The following is a 15,861-nucleotide window of genomic DNA, read 5'->3' on the forward strand; positions in this document are numbered from 1 at the left end:
ATACACAACTTCAGCTACGTTATTCACGTAGCTGAAGTCGAACTATCTTAGTTCGAACTTACCGCGGGTCCACACGTGGCAGGCAGGCTCCCCCGTCGACTCCGCGTACTCCTCTTGCGGAGCAGGAGTACCGTCGTCGACGGCGAGCACTTCCGGGATCGATCTGGGATCAATTTATCGCATCTAGACAAGACGCGATAAATCGATCCCAGAAGATCGATTGCTTACCGCCGGACCCAGAGGTAAGTATAGACGTACCCTAATATAGCAGAGACTTGTATAAAGGCATTATCCATTAGGACATCATGCCTGGTTTTTCTCAATAGTTCACATAAACTGCCAGTGGTTTCATGATCTCCGTGGTCCTTGTTGACATGAACAGGAATCACAAATGTAACACATCACCACTATAACATCTCAGTCTTCCCATTTAAAAGCACACAACTGGGAACAGGTTACTCTTCAGTCAAACTCGTGCATTGTAGTTTTCTTTATTTACTATCAAAGTCTCAAGTTGATTTCAGCATCACATTCAGTTCTCAGTTGCCCTGAGTATTGTAACCTCCCACAGACCTATGACCTTATCCTCCTGGTCATCTTCACCACTTGAAAATGGCCAGAACCTTGATCTGTTTTTTCTCAACAGGAAGGGTTTTCCCTTAGATCAGTAAATGATTAATGTTTGTGAATTATATTAAACTTCAGAGAGAATGAGAGGGAGAGTTCAAGGACCTCCCACCAAAATATCACAGTGCCTTACCAACATTTGTTAAAAGACACTTTCATCAGTATTACCTTTAGCACTCCAATTACAGCTGGTGGGTAGCTCAGGCCAACCATATTTGATGTCCGTCTGTACATTCTACCAAAATAAAATAAATAAATGAACAGAGAAACAAAATAGAAAACCAAAGATTAATTTGAGTTCTTTTCAGGAGACATCATTTATTCAAGAAAAACGGATTGCAATTCTTCTTTCATCCTTCCCTGTACATATCCTCCATATCTTTATTAGAGTCATAAGGATGACCTCAATTTTCCTGATTTTTCCTCATTTTACATCCTTCCCACTCCACGACACATACTAGGGCTACAGTCTTCCTGGACAAGTAGAACCAGATGGGATTTCACTCAGCATCTGCCTCATCTTGATCAAGAAGAGGAGCTGCTCTTCAGCAATGCAAGACTTTCCTATTCTCCCACAATAACAGCATCTTCAACCCTCTCAGTCCTTGCTGGCCCAGGGCAGAATGCATTTCAAGATAGAGCTTCAGTAAACATATCAAGTCTGTTGACTGGACTTATTCAGCTCCTGTATGGTACAGCTTTTCCTGCCGATTTACTTTGTTTTTTAAAACAGCTCCATATAGTCTTGTGTTGTTTGTGTGTGCAGGTGTGTGCAAAGAGGGTAATCAGAAAAGCTGGGTAAATCATTTGATTTTTTTTTTGGCTTGTTGGCAAGTCCAAAACCTCAAAATAAATGTTTGCTTTGGGTTGAACCAAAAGTGAATTAAAAAAAAAAATCAGTGAATTAAAACGTCAAAAAAAATGTAAATTTGGGTCAAATGAGATACTTTGTTCAACAGAAAACTATATGTGTCAGTTCAGTTTTGAGCATATTTCATGTTTTTGAATTTAAAAAAAATAAAATTTAAGGAAATTGCGAAGCAAAAAGTCATTTTGAACCAAAAAAATCATAATGCTTTCCTTTGAAAACATCGAAACAAAATGTTTTTAATTTTACTGAATATGTTGTTTTTTCTCTAAACAAACAACTTGGTGAAACCAACACAAAATCACAAAACATTTCAGTGTTGTCAAAGCTACGTTTTTCACTGAAAAAAGTTTAGGACAAAAGATTTTGCCCAGCTCTAGTAATTAGCACCTATGCCCTGATTCGGCAAAGCACTTGAGCATGTGTTAAACCTGAAGTGTGTGCTCAAGTCCCATTGACTTTAATGGATTTGTACAAGTGCTCAAAGTTCAACACATGCTTAAATGCTTTGCTGAATAAGGCTATAGGTGCAGACTGCACCCTTTTCTACATGTAAACAACATAAGACCTAATGGAAATACATGTATACAGTTATTGTGACAAGTCTACCATACATGATTTCCCAGGCTTTTGGTAAATGAAATATTTCAATAACCAATAATAGTTTAATACGAATTTCAAAAAAGCAATTCAAAAACATTCACAGAACGTTGAAAAAAAAAAGGGGCTAGTTTTAAGACTTCTGAAATTAAAAGAACTTTGACATTTTGATTCCCCCACCCCCAAAATATAGATTTTAATCCTTCAACCATCTCTGATCATGTGATTTAGGTAACTATCCATCAATCCTGAACAACAGATGGTAGAAAATGCAGTAATCCACTGACTATTTGTTATGAGCTGTTCATGAACAACACAGGCTCAAGTATGTTAATAAAAAACTACTTACTGAACAATTTCAAATAGCGAATAAATCTGTAAAAAGATCATTCAAAAACAGAAAAAAAAATGCTAAATGAACTGAATACATTGTTCTGAACAAATACTTTGGTGGTTGGTGTACATAGTATAGCTTGTCAAAGTGGTGAGAAAAGTTTTCCAAACTGAAGCAATGACAGGTGCACCCCCTTATCTTATAGACATCTGCTAGTGCTCTTAACACATGTACAAGAAATTTCTGAATATTCAGAGACACTGATAGAAAAGAAGCTATAAATATGCAGGAAGAAACTATCATGTTTCTATGTGGCCTGTGGTATAATGGCTACCAAACATGTCTAACGGACTCTAGGTTAGACCATCAATGAAATTCTGATAAACACTATTGCTAACCTACTGTGACTGGAGTGAACAACTCCTACTGAAATGTACTACACCTCTACCCCGATATAACGTGACCTGATTTAACATGAATTCGAATATAATTTGTTAAAGCAGTGCTCCGGGGGGGCGGGGCTGCACACTCCGGCGGATCAAAGCAAGTTTGATATAATGCGGTTTCACCTCTAACGCAGTAAGATTTTTTGGCTCCCGAGGACAGCGTTATATCGGGGTAGAGGTGTATATAAAACAAAATATTGTAGATACAACATAAAGAGTTCAGTTAAAAGTAACTCTTCAATACACTGAGAGCCCAATTCAGCCCTACCATAAATGCATTCAACTTCATTGTAGATAACTGGGATATGCCTGCTTACACATTGTCTAAATTTGGCCCTGAGTATATTTCGTATATGTGACTCCATATTCTGTTTTGAAGAAACAGAATGTCAGGGAAGGAAGGTTCCTCACTAAAGACAGGTGAAACTCTGAAAGTTGGATACAGGGCAGTCCTAATTCAAACAGCAAGAAGTTTTAAAAGGTTCAGACATTTGAAATCAGGTTTGATCTAGCTCTAGAGGTGTGATTTGGTACAAGCTGCAGGAATCAGCAGTGGAGAAGACTGAGGGAGTTTTACTGGTTTAGTGGACTCCTCTGAGTTAAATTAAATTAATGGAGATATCCCATCTCCTAGAACTGGAAGGGACCTTGAAAGGTCATCGAGTCCAGCCCCCTGCCTTCACTAGCAGGACCAAGTACTGATTTTGCCCCAGATCCCTAAGTGGCCCCCTCAAGGATTGAACTCACAACCCTGGGTTTAGCAGGCCAATGCTCAAACCACTGAGCTATCCCTCCCCCCCCCAGTTCTGAACCTTTAAACTGATTTTGGTCTGGATGATCTCAGTGACTCATGTAATTCAAGCCGGGAATGATGAGATACAGGTTTGGTTTGGTTTGATTTACATTAGCCACCTGTCCATCCTTTATACATTTTCCTGGACCACAAAGGTAGAGTTACTCCAGAGACTGAATTGTCTGCCTTTGGTTAATCTCTTATCTCTATCATAGGAATATCTGAAGCCATATATTCTTTGTCCTCCCTTTGGCCCCTGAAAGCATACATTAAAAAAAAAAAGAGGAAAACCAAAATGGCACCAATTATAATATTAGATCCGTATTATGCTAATAGCGAACAAATACGTGAAGATTCCATTTATGATCAATTATTTAGTCCCAGTTTTCCAGGCTTGCTCAGCTCTACGTAACAATAAAAGCAAAATAAAATAGTCTTCATTCAATATTAAAAATACAATCTGTGATGCCTGACCAGCCACTGGAGCAGAATAATTAAATCTTCCTTTACCTCTCCACGAATATACCAGCTTGCACTGCATGGACGATGCTCCTGAACCGGGGCTTTTCCTCGGACCTTTTAAGCATCATCCCCATCTGCCGCGTGAAGGTGGAGGCCAACCAATCCCGGACCTCAGAGGGCACGGAGTCTGACTGAATATCACTGAGCTCATCTTCTGTGTCCAATAAACGTCTGAAGGGGAGTGGGAAAATGGGTAAATAGAGGGCTCTTAACACAGGTTTATAACATCTCATACACACTCTAATTAAAGCAGTTGTTAAAAATTCACTCTTTTTTTTGGTAATCCTAATGGAACACATTTTTGACAATCTATAACAGATTGTTTATTTTCTTGGATAGCCACATGCCAGATTGTGAAGCTCACTCCCAGGCAGATAAACAAGAGAATCAGCACACTGAAACAGAGCTCCATTACTCTCCCATGATTTCTCATCTTCAGCTTTCCAGTATTCACAATCCCCATTTTGTCATCCTTTTTAGCTGGGTGAGATTTATAACATTTCCAAATAACAATCAGATAATTACTTCCTTTTAAGTTTTGGAAATTTTGCCCAAGACGCTTCTGTAGACGTACATTTAGTTCTGGTGAAACGAATTGACATGATAGATTTGCCAAATCTATTTATGCACATGTCAATGGGTAGAAGCAGGAGTGTGAACAACACCCCACCAGTTGGCCTCAATCCTGACATGGATGGCTACCCTAAGAGGATAGTTCAGATCTTGGACTCTCATCTGAGAATGACAGCAACTGTGCCTACTGTGGACGCCGTTAGACCATCAGTTTCCCAACTGATATGTAAATTACAACTTAATTTTAGTGGTACAAAATATCAATACACAGGTGTCATTAACTCACCTAGTTTCATCAATGTACACTGATTCAAGTACTGTAGCTGCATATTCCAAATTCTTTTTTAGGTCTACAACCGAAGCCTCTCCTCTCTCTAATTGCTTTACCAAAGACCGCAACCTAAGAGAGGAAAACAAGAACCTGGTTAGCACTGAGAGAAATGGGTTTGAGATTGAGTAGCAGTTCAAAATACAATCCGACATAAAACATAACCTCAAATATTGTCAGATTAAGATCCTTTGAACTTGGAAGATCCAGCAAAATTCCTTAGTACTATCTTCACAAGAAAACAAATACACTTTTGATAGTTTGAAGACCCCTGTCCATATAAAGATCACAAAATACTTTCCTTCTTGAGAGATCGTTATACATTTAGGCATAGTCTACACTGAAAGTTTAGGTCGACAAGGCTATGGCATTCAGGGATGTGAAAAATTCACACCCCTGAGGATCATAGCTATGCCAGCATAATCCCATAGCATAAACACAGCTAGGTCAACAGAAAAATGCTTCTGTCAAGCTAGCTACTGTAGCTCGGCGAGGTGATGTTCCGACAGAGACGGAAGGACACCTTCTGTTGCTGTAGGCTGCGTCTACACTACGGAGTTATGCCGGCATAGTTATGGGACCATAACTATGCCATTATAGACCCTGTAGTGTAGACATGGCCCAAAGCACAAGGGCCTAATCCTATGAGATACGTACTAATGTCTCCAACCCCCATTGAAATCAATGAGAACGGAGGGTACTCAGCACCTCACAGTAGCATCCAAGATACAGCAGTTTCACATTATCCTTAGAAAGCGCAGTAACTCCACTGAGTGGTATCTGTTGACAAATACTGTCTTTTTGTTGCAGACAGTGTAGTATCAAGTAGCATATATTTTGGAAATGTTACTACATAAACACCAGAAAGGTTTAGGATTGCAACACTTAATGGTCTTATTACAACACAAACGTATCCCCAGTTTATGTACTCTATACTTAACATAGCCAACTGACATTTTTCAAATGAAAAATATTTTACTGAAAAATGGCTTTTTTCAAAAATGTAACTGTTTGTTTATTTTTTTAAGTTTTCCATGTTTAGTGCAATACAAAACCAAAATATTTTAATTTAATTTTTTTGAGGTTTTCTTTTCCCTCTGCCTGCTTTCTCCCCTTCCCTTCTTTTTCACTGGAATATTGGAAAAAAAGATTTTTAAAAGGGTGATGAAGAGGAGATGGGAAAAAATTAAAAAGAGTGAGAAATGGGGAGAAAACACCAAAAGTTTTAAAAAGCCAAATTTTTTCAATAAAAAAAATCATAATTACATTTCAAATAAGTGACAAATTGTTCCTTTTCAAAACTTGTGGGGAAATATTTCCATATTTTTTGTGAAAAGTCTTCAGCACTTTTAAACAAACTCTAATATTAAAATATTACATTTTAACAGTCTAGGGCTAAATCACGAGTTAAAATGTGTCCTGGGCAAGGTACAAAGCAATTTAGAGAGCCACAGTATCCCTCCTGGTTTTCCCAATGCTCTGGGGAAGGGAGTAAACTGCATTAGCCCCATGTATATTGTCAGGGCTCAGGAACAGCCAGTATGAATATATATACAATAGCAGTACCTCTCTAGAGCTGCTGCCTTGTTCTCCAGAATCTCAACTTTCATTTAAAAACATTAAGTGTCTAGCTTTTATGGTTGTAAAGTAAACCTCTAAATGTGAACAAAGCATAACTGATGCAGAGATGTCTACCTGAGCCTGCAGAAAGCCTGGAATAATAGCTCTGAGAGTTTGAACTGCCCCATTCATCTCAGTAACAGTATAACTCAGCTGCCCAGGGATCATTTGAATGTCAGCATTGTTCACTATTTCATTCCTCAGGTAAGAAAGAAGATGAAGGGTCCTTGATCTCCATAATTCACCGTGCATGTTGGTAACACAAGTGGGTGGCATTTTTGGGTGCACAAACACTTCTTTTTTCCCCTAATGAAGGAGTCAAGCCCAAGGATCTGTTGTGATATCTGGGCTACAAATTTACTGTAACTGTGAACTCAACTGTGAAAAGTGAGTGAAAGTTCATACGTGGCCCAATAACCTATAACAATAAACGTTGATGGGAAAAGGTGCAAAAGGTAGACAGAAAGACTGAATTAGTCCAAAACAACAAGGCCTACTGATATAATTTAAGGACTGTGTTAAGATCATACCTGGTAAACAAGAAAAGTGTGGGACCAGAAATCAGTGTACCCAAACTTGTATGTCAGAAATTAGGCCTAACTGGTCGACAGAATCATGAAGGGATGGGCTACTTCCATCCGTCACTCCTTTTTTGGGGTCATTGAAAGAAGAGACTGTGGGGGGAAGCTAGCTACCGCAACACTGGCTGACTGAAAGAAGTGAAAGGAACAAGCTTCACCATCATGGCTGCCACCCCACCATCTCCTGAGATTCCTGGATCTAGCGTGACACCATTTTTGCCTTCTTCATCTTAATCTTGAGAAATGTGCTGGCCAGAGTGGGACAGAAAGAGGTACTCAGATAACACCACCACCACCTCCACCCTCTCCAGTTTAATCCCAACCTCCATTCTGGATGTGAGACTGCGTCTTCTCCCCACAGGTGTCCTTTTCCTTCCCTATCCTATTTCTTCTCTTTCCTGTCTAATAAGAGTCTGGCTTAGTCAGCCAAGATTGTGTATTTTGCAACACGTCTGTGACCAGAGAAGCAGGTAAAAGCAATGCTCAAAACAGCCCAATGCTGGTACAAGTTTATCAGGTCTCGGAGTGGCTGATAAGACCGTGTACTTGTACCCATGTGTTTTCGCAGCAGTGAGGTTGCAAGTGAGAATCAAAGCTAGAGACAGGAGCTGCATTTTCTATCTTTGCAGTTCTTTTCTTACCCCTTTTTGTGTGTTTCTCTTAGGAAATGGGATCAGACTTTTTAATAATCATGACAACTCCAGCCCATCAACTAATTTGTTCTCTTTTCCCCAAAAGGACAATTATTATCTTCTTTAATACCATCTAAAAGACTGTCAAAATAGGGGATTTCCTTCTAAAGATTCTCTACAGCTAAAGGGCAAAAGAACAAAAAAAAGTTGTTAACATGAAAGCCTTACTTAACACTTTACAGTCCAAATGCTTTAGCTGTTTTGTCTTCTTTCCCATATCTTTAACAGACGGTTACAAGGTTTTTTAATGATGTCTTTGCCACTGAGGTACTAAGCGGGCTGAGGTCTCTACATACCAAATGGCGAATCTTGTTTAAAACTGTTTAATGTTGGACAGTTTCAGTTAACACCTTTGTTTGGGCCCTTTAGTCCATCTAAATTCATACAACAGAGCCAAGCAGAGCCCACAGCCCCACTGAGGAAGAACCCAGCTCAAGGAGCCAAGCAGCCCACACGATTATCTTTTGAACAGCTGTGCAATCTACTCTGAGCGACGACTCACGTGGGCAGACCTTAGAAGAGTGCCACCACTTTTCCCCTCCCCCCGCCACCAATTCAACTCCTTCCTAGTGCAGCACGTCTGTTGATGCACCTGCACAGTTATACTGCTCAGTGTAATGGGGATGGAGACAAGGCCAAGCCTCCTATCAATTCCTCACCAATCCCTGTCTCTTCTTGCTCACTAGAGGGGGTGGGAAGAAATGCTTCGGTTCTACCGTATTTGCTTCCCTTCTCAATATGTTAAGGAGGGCTTTTACAGGTCTCTGTTCCCAGACTATGCAGACGCCTATCTGGAAGGGAAGTATGCTAGTAATGAAAGACAATTGTGTTTGTCCTTGCAGGTCTGGCCAGGTTGAAGACTTACCACTCTGTTTATTGTCTTATAACCTGTATTGCCATCTCAGAAATAAATGGCTGTCTCCATTCCTGGCCCATATGGCTTTAACCCCATCACCTCAGAAATTAGAATATTTGCTGTGTAGTGAAAATATTTCAGTTACATGGGCTAAACTTGCAGGGTTAATTTGTATTTTTAAAATCTGTATTTTTTTTTGGAGTGGTGTCAATTTAAAATTTGTATTTATTGTATTGTGTGCAACTGCCTATGGCTAAGACGCTATATTAATAAACTACACTACAGCTTCCCTTACAATACACCCTCTTACTCCCTTGTGTTGGCATGCAGGGTGTAGCCCTTAACTAGTTATCAGAAATACCAACTGTATGTAGGCTGGATGAGTTAACATTGCAACGGTGACATTAAGTTTTGCATTTCTTGCCTTTTATTTCATTGGCTGAAGCACACAGAAGCTCTAATCCACAGGACCTTCAAAAATTTGTACTCAATACTAGTACAATGAGTAGCTATTAGTTTATGGCACCCACATCCATCATACAAGAAGATTACATGGAGTATACTACGCATCAATCATCTGGCAAACCAGAAGTAACGTTGTTATGATGGAATGGTGTCACACAATCAATGTTTCTCGCATGTAAAAAATTACATTGTCTTTGCCTCACCATTCATTATCTACAAATACCTCTGATTTATCTAGCAGCAGCTGCTGCTGCCTGTTACCTTCACTAAATACGAGTCCAGTGACATTATCCTTAATGTGCTAAATGCATCTATACAGTATTTGGATGAAACAGTTCTGAACAAATCATAAATGTAGGGCCAGACTGAGCTACCCTCACTCCCACTGCCTGGCACCTGACACCACAATAGTCCCACTGAAGTCAACAGGGCTACTTGTGGAAGAAGGTGCTACTCACCATTAGTAAGGTGATCAAATCTGGCCTGTAGGTAATGACAACTCTAACAGCATTTCATCTAAGTATCATGTCACATGACCATGCCCACACACAGTTTCTGACATCATAACTGAAGCCAGATTGTAGATCAAAGTATGATTGTCTGCAGAACACTTGGTAGTGATCTGCAGAGAGTTGGCTGGTGACGTGATACTGGCTCCTCCTCCTTATTCCACCTGCTACATTGCATTAAAAATGCAGTTAAAACACACACAATATTTTCCTAACAACACTTTTCTGTAGAAGAATATGCTGTGGTTGGCAACTTCTCTGTTAAGGTGTGGTGCACCTGTGGGAAAAGCTTGAGGACCCCTGTTGTAAATGGCATATTACCACACAAGGGGTTATTTCACATTTCAGACCAAAGAATAATATAACAAAATATACAAACAAAGAGCCCGGTCCTATGCAGTACTGAGCATTCTCAACTGCCATTGAGTGGAGCTAAAGGAACTCAAAACATTGCAGGAGGTGCTCAGCAACTTGTAGGATCTGGCCCCCTATTACGTCCAATGCAAGGAAAGAATATCTATACTCCAACCACCTCTAAAGGGCTCTGGGGCTAAATGGGAATAGTGCTATTCAATAAGACTAATGGCATGTGTGGGGCCCGCAGGATTTGGTTCTCTGGGAAAGTCAGAGGGTACCAAAAGCTCACACAAACCCCAAAGCATCATTCCTATTCTGTTCTACATTTCATTAGCGCGTTATCTTGGAGATGAAAAATTCTGGACAAAACCTAAATTCATCATGGAAGTGACACAGCTTAAGAAACAATCCTAGCCTGCCAGTTTAAACAGAGTGTGGGTAGTAGCGGACAGTGCAGTTGTTTTCAATATATTGTTAAAAGTCAGTCTTTATGAATAACTGTGTTCCAAGCATTCCCTCCCCCTATTGTTATAAATAAAGTGATAGCTGGGTACAAATATTTATCTCCTTAGCTAGAGGGCCGGCTTTTGTGGTGGTGGGTTTTTTTAAAAATAGCTATACATATTACTGCAGAGCAGATTAACACTGCCAGAGTCTGGATACCAGTCAACTTTAATTAATGTGCAAAGCACAAGCATTGCTTGAATACTCAGGACCAGCTCCTCAGCGGGTGTAAATCTGCTTAGCATTATTGATGATCCTCCATTTTATTTTAAATGCAACTTCTCTGATTCACCACATTTCCAGACCTACAATACCATGTCTCCATCTGACATTAGGAATGACTATTTTGGTATTTGGGATGTTCCTTCTGACGAGCATGTTGAGAACTACAAAGACATGAGAACTATTAGAGTTGATCAGTGTGTATCCCCCTACTCCTCTCTTGGTATAGACTGTAAAGAGTAAATGAACTTATCAAGTAAATAAAGCTATTCTGAATTTATATCAGCATAAGCAAGCTCAGAATGTGGCCCTTTACAATTTATATGCAACATCTGATCAGCTCATTCACTAACCATTCGTGCAACCACATGGAAAGACAAAAGGCTCTTCTTTTTTACCTTACTTTTGCTAATCCTTGTTTTGCTAATCCTCAAACTAAATAATTCACATGAAAAAACTTTTGTGGTTTCACCCCTCTTCTCAGCAAAGCCTTAGCAGTTGTGCACAGCTCACATATTATTGTCTGTTTTCCTGTTTATAAAATATAATAATTGTTATGCCTAGCCCTTATTCAGTGCTTCTCAATGTAGATTTCATAGTGCTTTACAAAGGAAGTCAGTATTATTATCTCAGTTTTACAGATGAGGAAACTGAGGCACAGAGAGGCGATATGATTTTCCCAAGGTCACCCAGCAGTAGAGCCAGGAATAGAACACAAACCTCCGAAGTTCCAGTCTAGTGCTCTGTCATCTATGCCACCCTGCATCTCATAGGGAAATGAAGAAAATATACTCTGTGATGCAACATTCTTGATATTTTTATCGTTTGATTCTTTTTAACAAAATAAATATATTTAAAATTATATAGATTTTTTTCATATATAAATCTTCCAGGCATTTTACAAAGGCAGATAAGCACCAGTGTCTCATTTTTAAATATGGACTAAATTAAGTGCAGAGTGGTGGCACAATAAGTCAGTAGCAGAGCTAGGAATTGGTCTTCTAATTCCCAGTCTCATGCTCCATCAATATCCCTGGCTACCATTATATATACTCTGTCAAAGGTTTGCACTGCACTTTCCAAGAAGTCATAGTCCCTAACCGAAAGACCTAGTATTGTACTATAATTTAAATGTGATACTAACAATCTCAACACACCAATAATACAACCAGACCAGTCAATGGCCTCTACACAGTAAACCCAAGAGAGATGCATTACTTTCCTCCTTCATTGCAAATAAATGTATAGTTGGATAATAAAAAAACAAAATCTATAAAACCTTTCATCCCCATGAAATAGTTCCAGCGTTGCAACTAAACATGAATGAAACAGCAGTAGTTCATTGTTAACATCAGGCCCTGAGCTGTTTCTTGACTCAGTCTGGAATATGCATTATAGCTTCCCAAGCAAAATACTGTTAGTGAAAAAGTGCAATGATTTCAGGGCACCCCCTTTGGTCAGATACTGTCAAACAATGCTAGAAAACTCTTCTGATGAGCCAATATTTGTGGTTCAGAACATGGATTCTAAACCTGGGGGTTGCAACTCTGCTGGGAGGTGCAAACAAGTCCAAAATGCTAGATAACCACCCTCCCCTTCTTTATGACTAGATGGCAAATTTTCTGTTGTAACATGAGGTCACAGTATAAAAAAAGGATTGTGAACCACTGTTTTAGAGAACTGAATGGTATAGTAGTCTGACAAAAGAAAGTGAGAGTGAAAACAAAACATCAAGCTGCTAAGTTTTCCCTGGAATCACAGTTTCAAATTCCAGCAGGAGTGGCTCAGCTCTTTATATTTCTGAAATTTATTAAGCATCAGGACTTTGGGACGAAGCTTTTAAAAAGTCAGGACTTGATCTTCATCTGGAGTAAACTGACAAAGCCTTATTTGAATTAATTAGCGCTTCGCCAATTTACACCATCTGAAGGCCTGCCCTTGAGGACATTAGAGATCCCAGAACTCATTTTGTAAGAGATGGGGTTTGTCTTCATGTCCTTTGTCAAGTTTCCCCTCTCCCCACTCTCATGAAATGTGCTGTTGTGCTGGTTCTGTCCCACATATGGCCACATTTCAATGGGGACGTATGAATTTGAAAAATAAATAATAATAATACTTCAAATAAAAGTCCTTTGCAGCAGCATAACACTTTGGGATAAAAGGTTATATAACAATATAAGATATGATACTAATTACATATAATTACTAATAATGTTTCTATAGTTGACCCACTGCAGCAAGACATATTTAATACAATTTTTCTCCAGAACAAACACAATTAAATAAATACTATTTCCATTAACTCCAATATGGGGCAATTGTGTACAGCCCTATTCATCACAGTGATTCGTCAGTAAAAGAGACATATAATTAGACCCACCCATGGTTACAGCTAGGTTCTTCATAAGTTTCCTCCAGGTAAAAAAGAATGTCATTCCAGCTAAGCACCAGTATGGCACACTTGATTCTGGCAAATCCTTGTCACTCATTAACTCTGGAGGCATGAATCAGAGGCACCTCCTGCTATCAGTCTGTGTTTATGCAGCTTTTATTAGTCAAATTACATTCATGTAATGAAACCTCAATGGAATGATTTCAAAGACCACTCATCTGTGATGAACATCATCTTTTGATACCTAACCCAAATTGCTTTTTTAGTAATTATAAAAATAAGCTTAAAACATAAACAGAATAGTAACCTGAAGAATTACTTACTGGGCCTTAATTTAGGTATGCAAACTTCAGAGGGGATGAGTGGAAAGCAAACTGGAGCTGTTACAAGATACAAAGATCTATTGAACTAAAGGCAAAAGGCTTTCTGACCTGCACTTCAAACCCCCTCTCATTCTATGTAGAGCATCCACTGATGTCAATAGGAAATACATGCACAGAATGAGTACAGAGTAAGCAATGGAGATATGCAATGTGGAGCGGAAAGAATACTGTGCATAAGAATGGATTTATAAAGGTAGAAATTATGCAGCTATGAGTAGTGGAATAAGGCAGTTCCCGTCATATTTGCTTTCATGTTGTTGACAACTCTCACCTGTTTATCACGAGATTCATGATATCTGGTGTTTTTCTTAAAGCAAAACTGGCCACAAAAAGACTGATTGCTGTAAGTATAAAGCAAGTCATCTTCCCTCACGCAGTTTGGAAAATGGGCTTCCACCAAGCTAAAGGGGCAAAACTATGGGGTGACTAGCAAAGCCCCACTGTTCTTGTGCAAATCTGGGCAATTAAGTAACCACACTGGAAATCTGACAATTGCATATGAACTGGGGAGTGTAAAATGCATGGGGGTTGTAGGCAGTGGTTCAAATTTAATTGTTATTAGACCAGAGTTGCAGGGATTGGGGGGTTCTAAACATAAACAGTTTAATTGGTGCCAACTGAAGACAGTAACTGGGGACCAAGCACCAGTCCAAAAATGGGGGACACTGGTCTCAAAAGTTGGCCCCCTAGAGCTTGAACAAGAGGTCAAGGTTGCAGAAATAGAGAATGAGTTTATCTTCAGGTTTGACTTTGTCACATCTAATAAATATATTATTGATGCCAACCAAGGTTTTCTGTAGATGCGACCAGTGGAAATTTCCTTTGAAAATGTAAGACTGATGCCTTGCAGGAGGTTGGTGTGCTGTAAACAAGTTGTATTAATTCCTGCAACTGAAATGATTCTGCCAAACTAAATGTGTGGGAGGCTTCCCACCAGATAAGAGATGTGGATTTATTGACACTTGCTTGAGCCAAGAAAGTCAAAAGGGGGTTCTCACTGCTAAAGTTTTACTTGACCTGAGTCAGGTTTTTTTTTCTGTGTCAGATTTTTGAATGTCTCAGATAAAGCTCAGGTTACCAAAAGGAGCACTACAATAGCACAATGTGAGCCAGTGGGTTTGGTAGCAGCTGGCACAGAAAAGGACTCGGGAGGGAGAGAATGAAGCAGAGTTCCCAGAATTCCTTCTGGAACAGTTCCAGAGCAGTGCTGTCCATTTAAAGATGGAACAGCAGTGAAGTTTAAAATACTTTCTGTAGAAAAATCAGGGTTGTTTTCCTGGTCAAGTAACAAGATAGGGAAACTGTGCTGGGACAACACACGATTGACACTGGGGACACTATTGGTTGCCAGTTGAAAAAAAGGGAAGAATCATAGAATCGTAGAATCATAAAATATCAGGGTTGGGAGGGACCTCAGGAGGTCATCTAGTCCAACCTCCAAAATGAAGCTTTAGGGGTTATTGAAGAACTGCAACAGGAAGGTATACCTGAATCCTCAGTCAGCCCTTGGGCCTTGCCCATAATATTGATAAAGAAAAAGGATGGCAGCACTAGATTCTGTGTAGAATATTGAAAGCTGAATTAAGTCACCTCGAAAGATTTGTATCCTTTTCCAAGGATAAATGATACACAGGAGGCGCTGTAGCTGCCTCCTCTCATTTGCTGTTTCATACTTCCATGGAAATTATTTGAATGTTCTGTTATTTGTACCTCAGAGGTGGCAACCCTATTTACAAGGAGCAATCACTGAAAAACACAGTGGTTCATTCATCAGCAGGAATTACAGGCATTGTTTTGTCTCCTTCTTTCTTCCTGATGGATCTTCAAAATACTTTTTTTTGAGTACACAATTCATTTGTGTTATTGAGAAACAGGACAGTGGAGCTGTGATAAACGCAATGGCCTTGGCACAACGGAGTTTGGTTGGCTGCAGAACCAACCGAACCTTAAATCATGTATGCAAATCTCAGCCGAACTCACTGTCCCAGAGTTTATGTTTTCCGGGCCACAACAATAAGTCCCTCACTGACACCTGCAGGAAGGGATGGGCTATGCCTGAAATTATTAATAAGCTTAGGCTGAATGTGGAGTTCATAACAACAGACCAAGCAAATCCTAACTGGTTTTGTGTTCTGAAAGATACAGACGGGTCTCAGGAGAAAATAATTTCTAAACCATAACTTGTCCCT

The 15,861-nt window shown here is 39.5% G+C and overlaps 1 protein-coding gene across 2 annotated transcripts in view; it reads right to left on the minus strand.

Moving 5' to 3' along the window:
- Positions 1 to 15,861, minus strand: part of LOC112104949 (calcium/calmodulin-dependent 3',5'-cyclic nucleotide phosphodiesterase 1C) — a 429,477-nt gene that overhangs the window by 112,514 nt on the left and 301,102 nt on the right. For both annotated transcript variants that reach the window (XM_024197556.2, XM_024197558.2), the window contains 3 exons: positions 5,050 to 5,163; positions 4,179 to 4,361; positions 796 to 862 (listed from right to left, as the gene is read on the minus strand). In XM_024197556.2, coding sequence (XP_024053324.1) covers positions 796 to 862; positions 4,179 to 4,361; positions 5,050 to 5,163 — 364 coding nt within the window. The remainder of the gene's footprint in view (positions 1 to 795; positions 863 to 4,178; positions 4,362 to 5,049; positions 5,164 to 15,861) is intronic.

The sequence above is a fragment of the Terrapene carolina genome, unplaced genomic scaffold (assembly GCF_002925995.2).
Source record: "Terrapene carolina triunguis isolate 2854851 unplaced genomic scaffold, T_m_triunguis-2.0 Scaffold33715, whole genome shotgun sequence".
NCBI lineage: Eukaryota > Metazoa > Chordata > Testudines > Emydidae > Terrapene > Terrapene triunguis.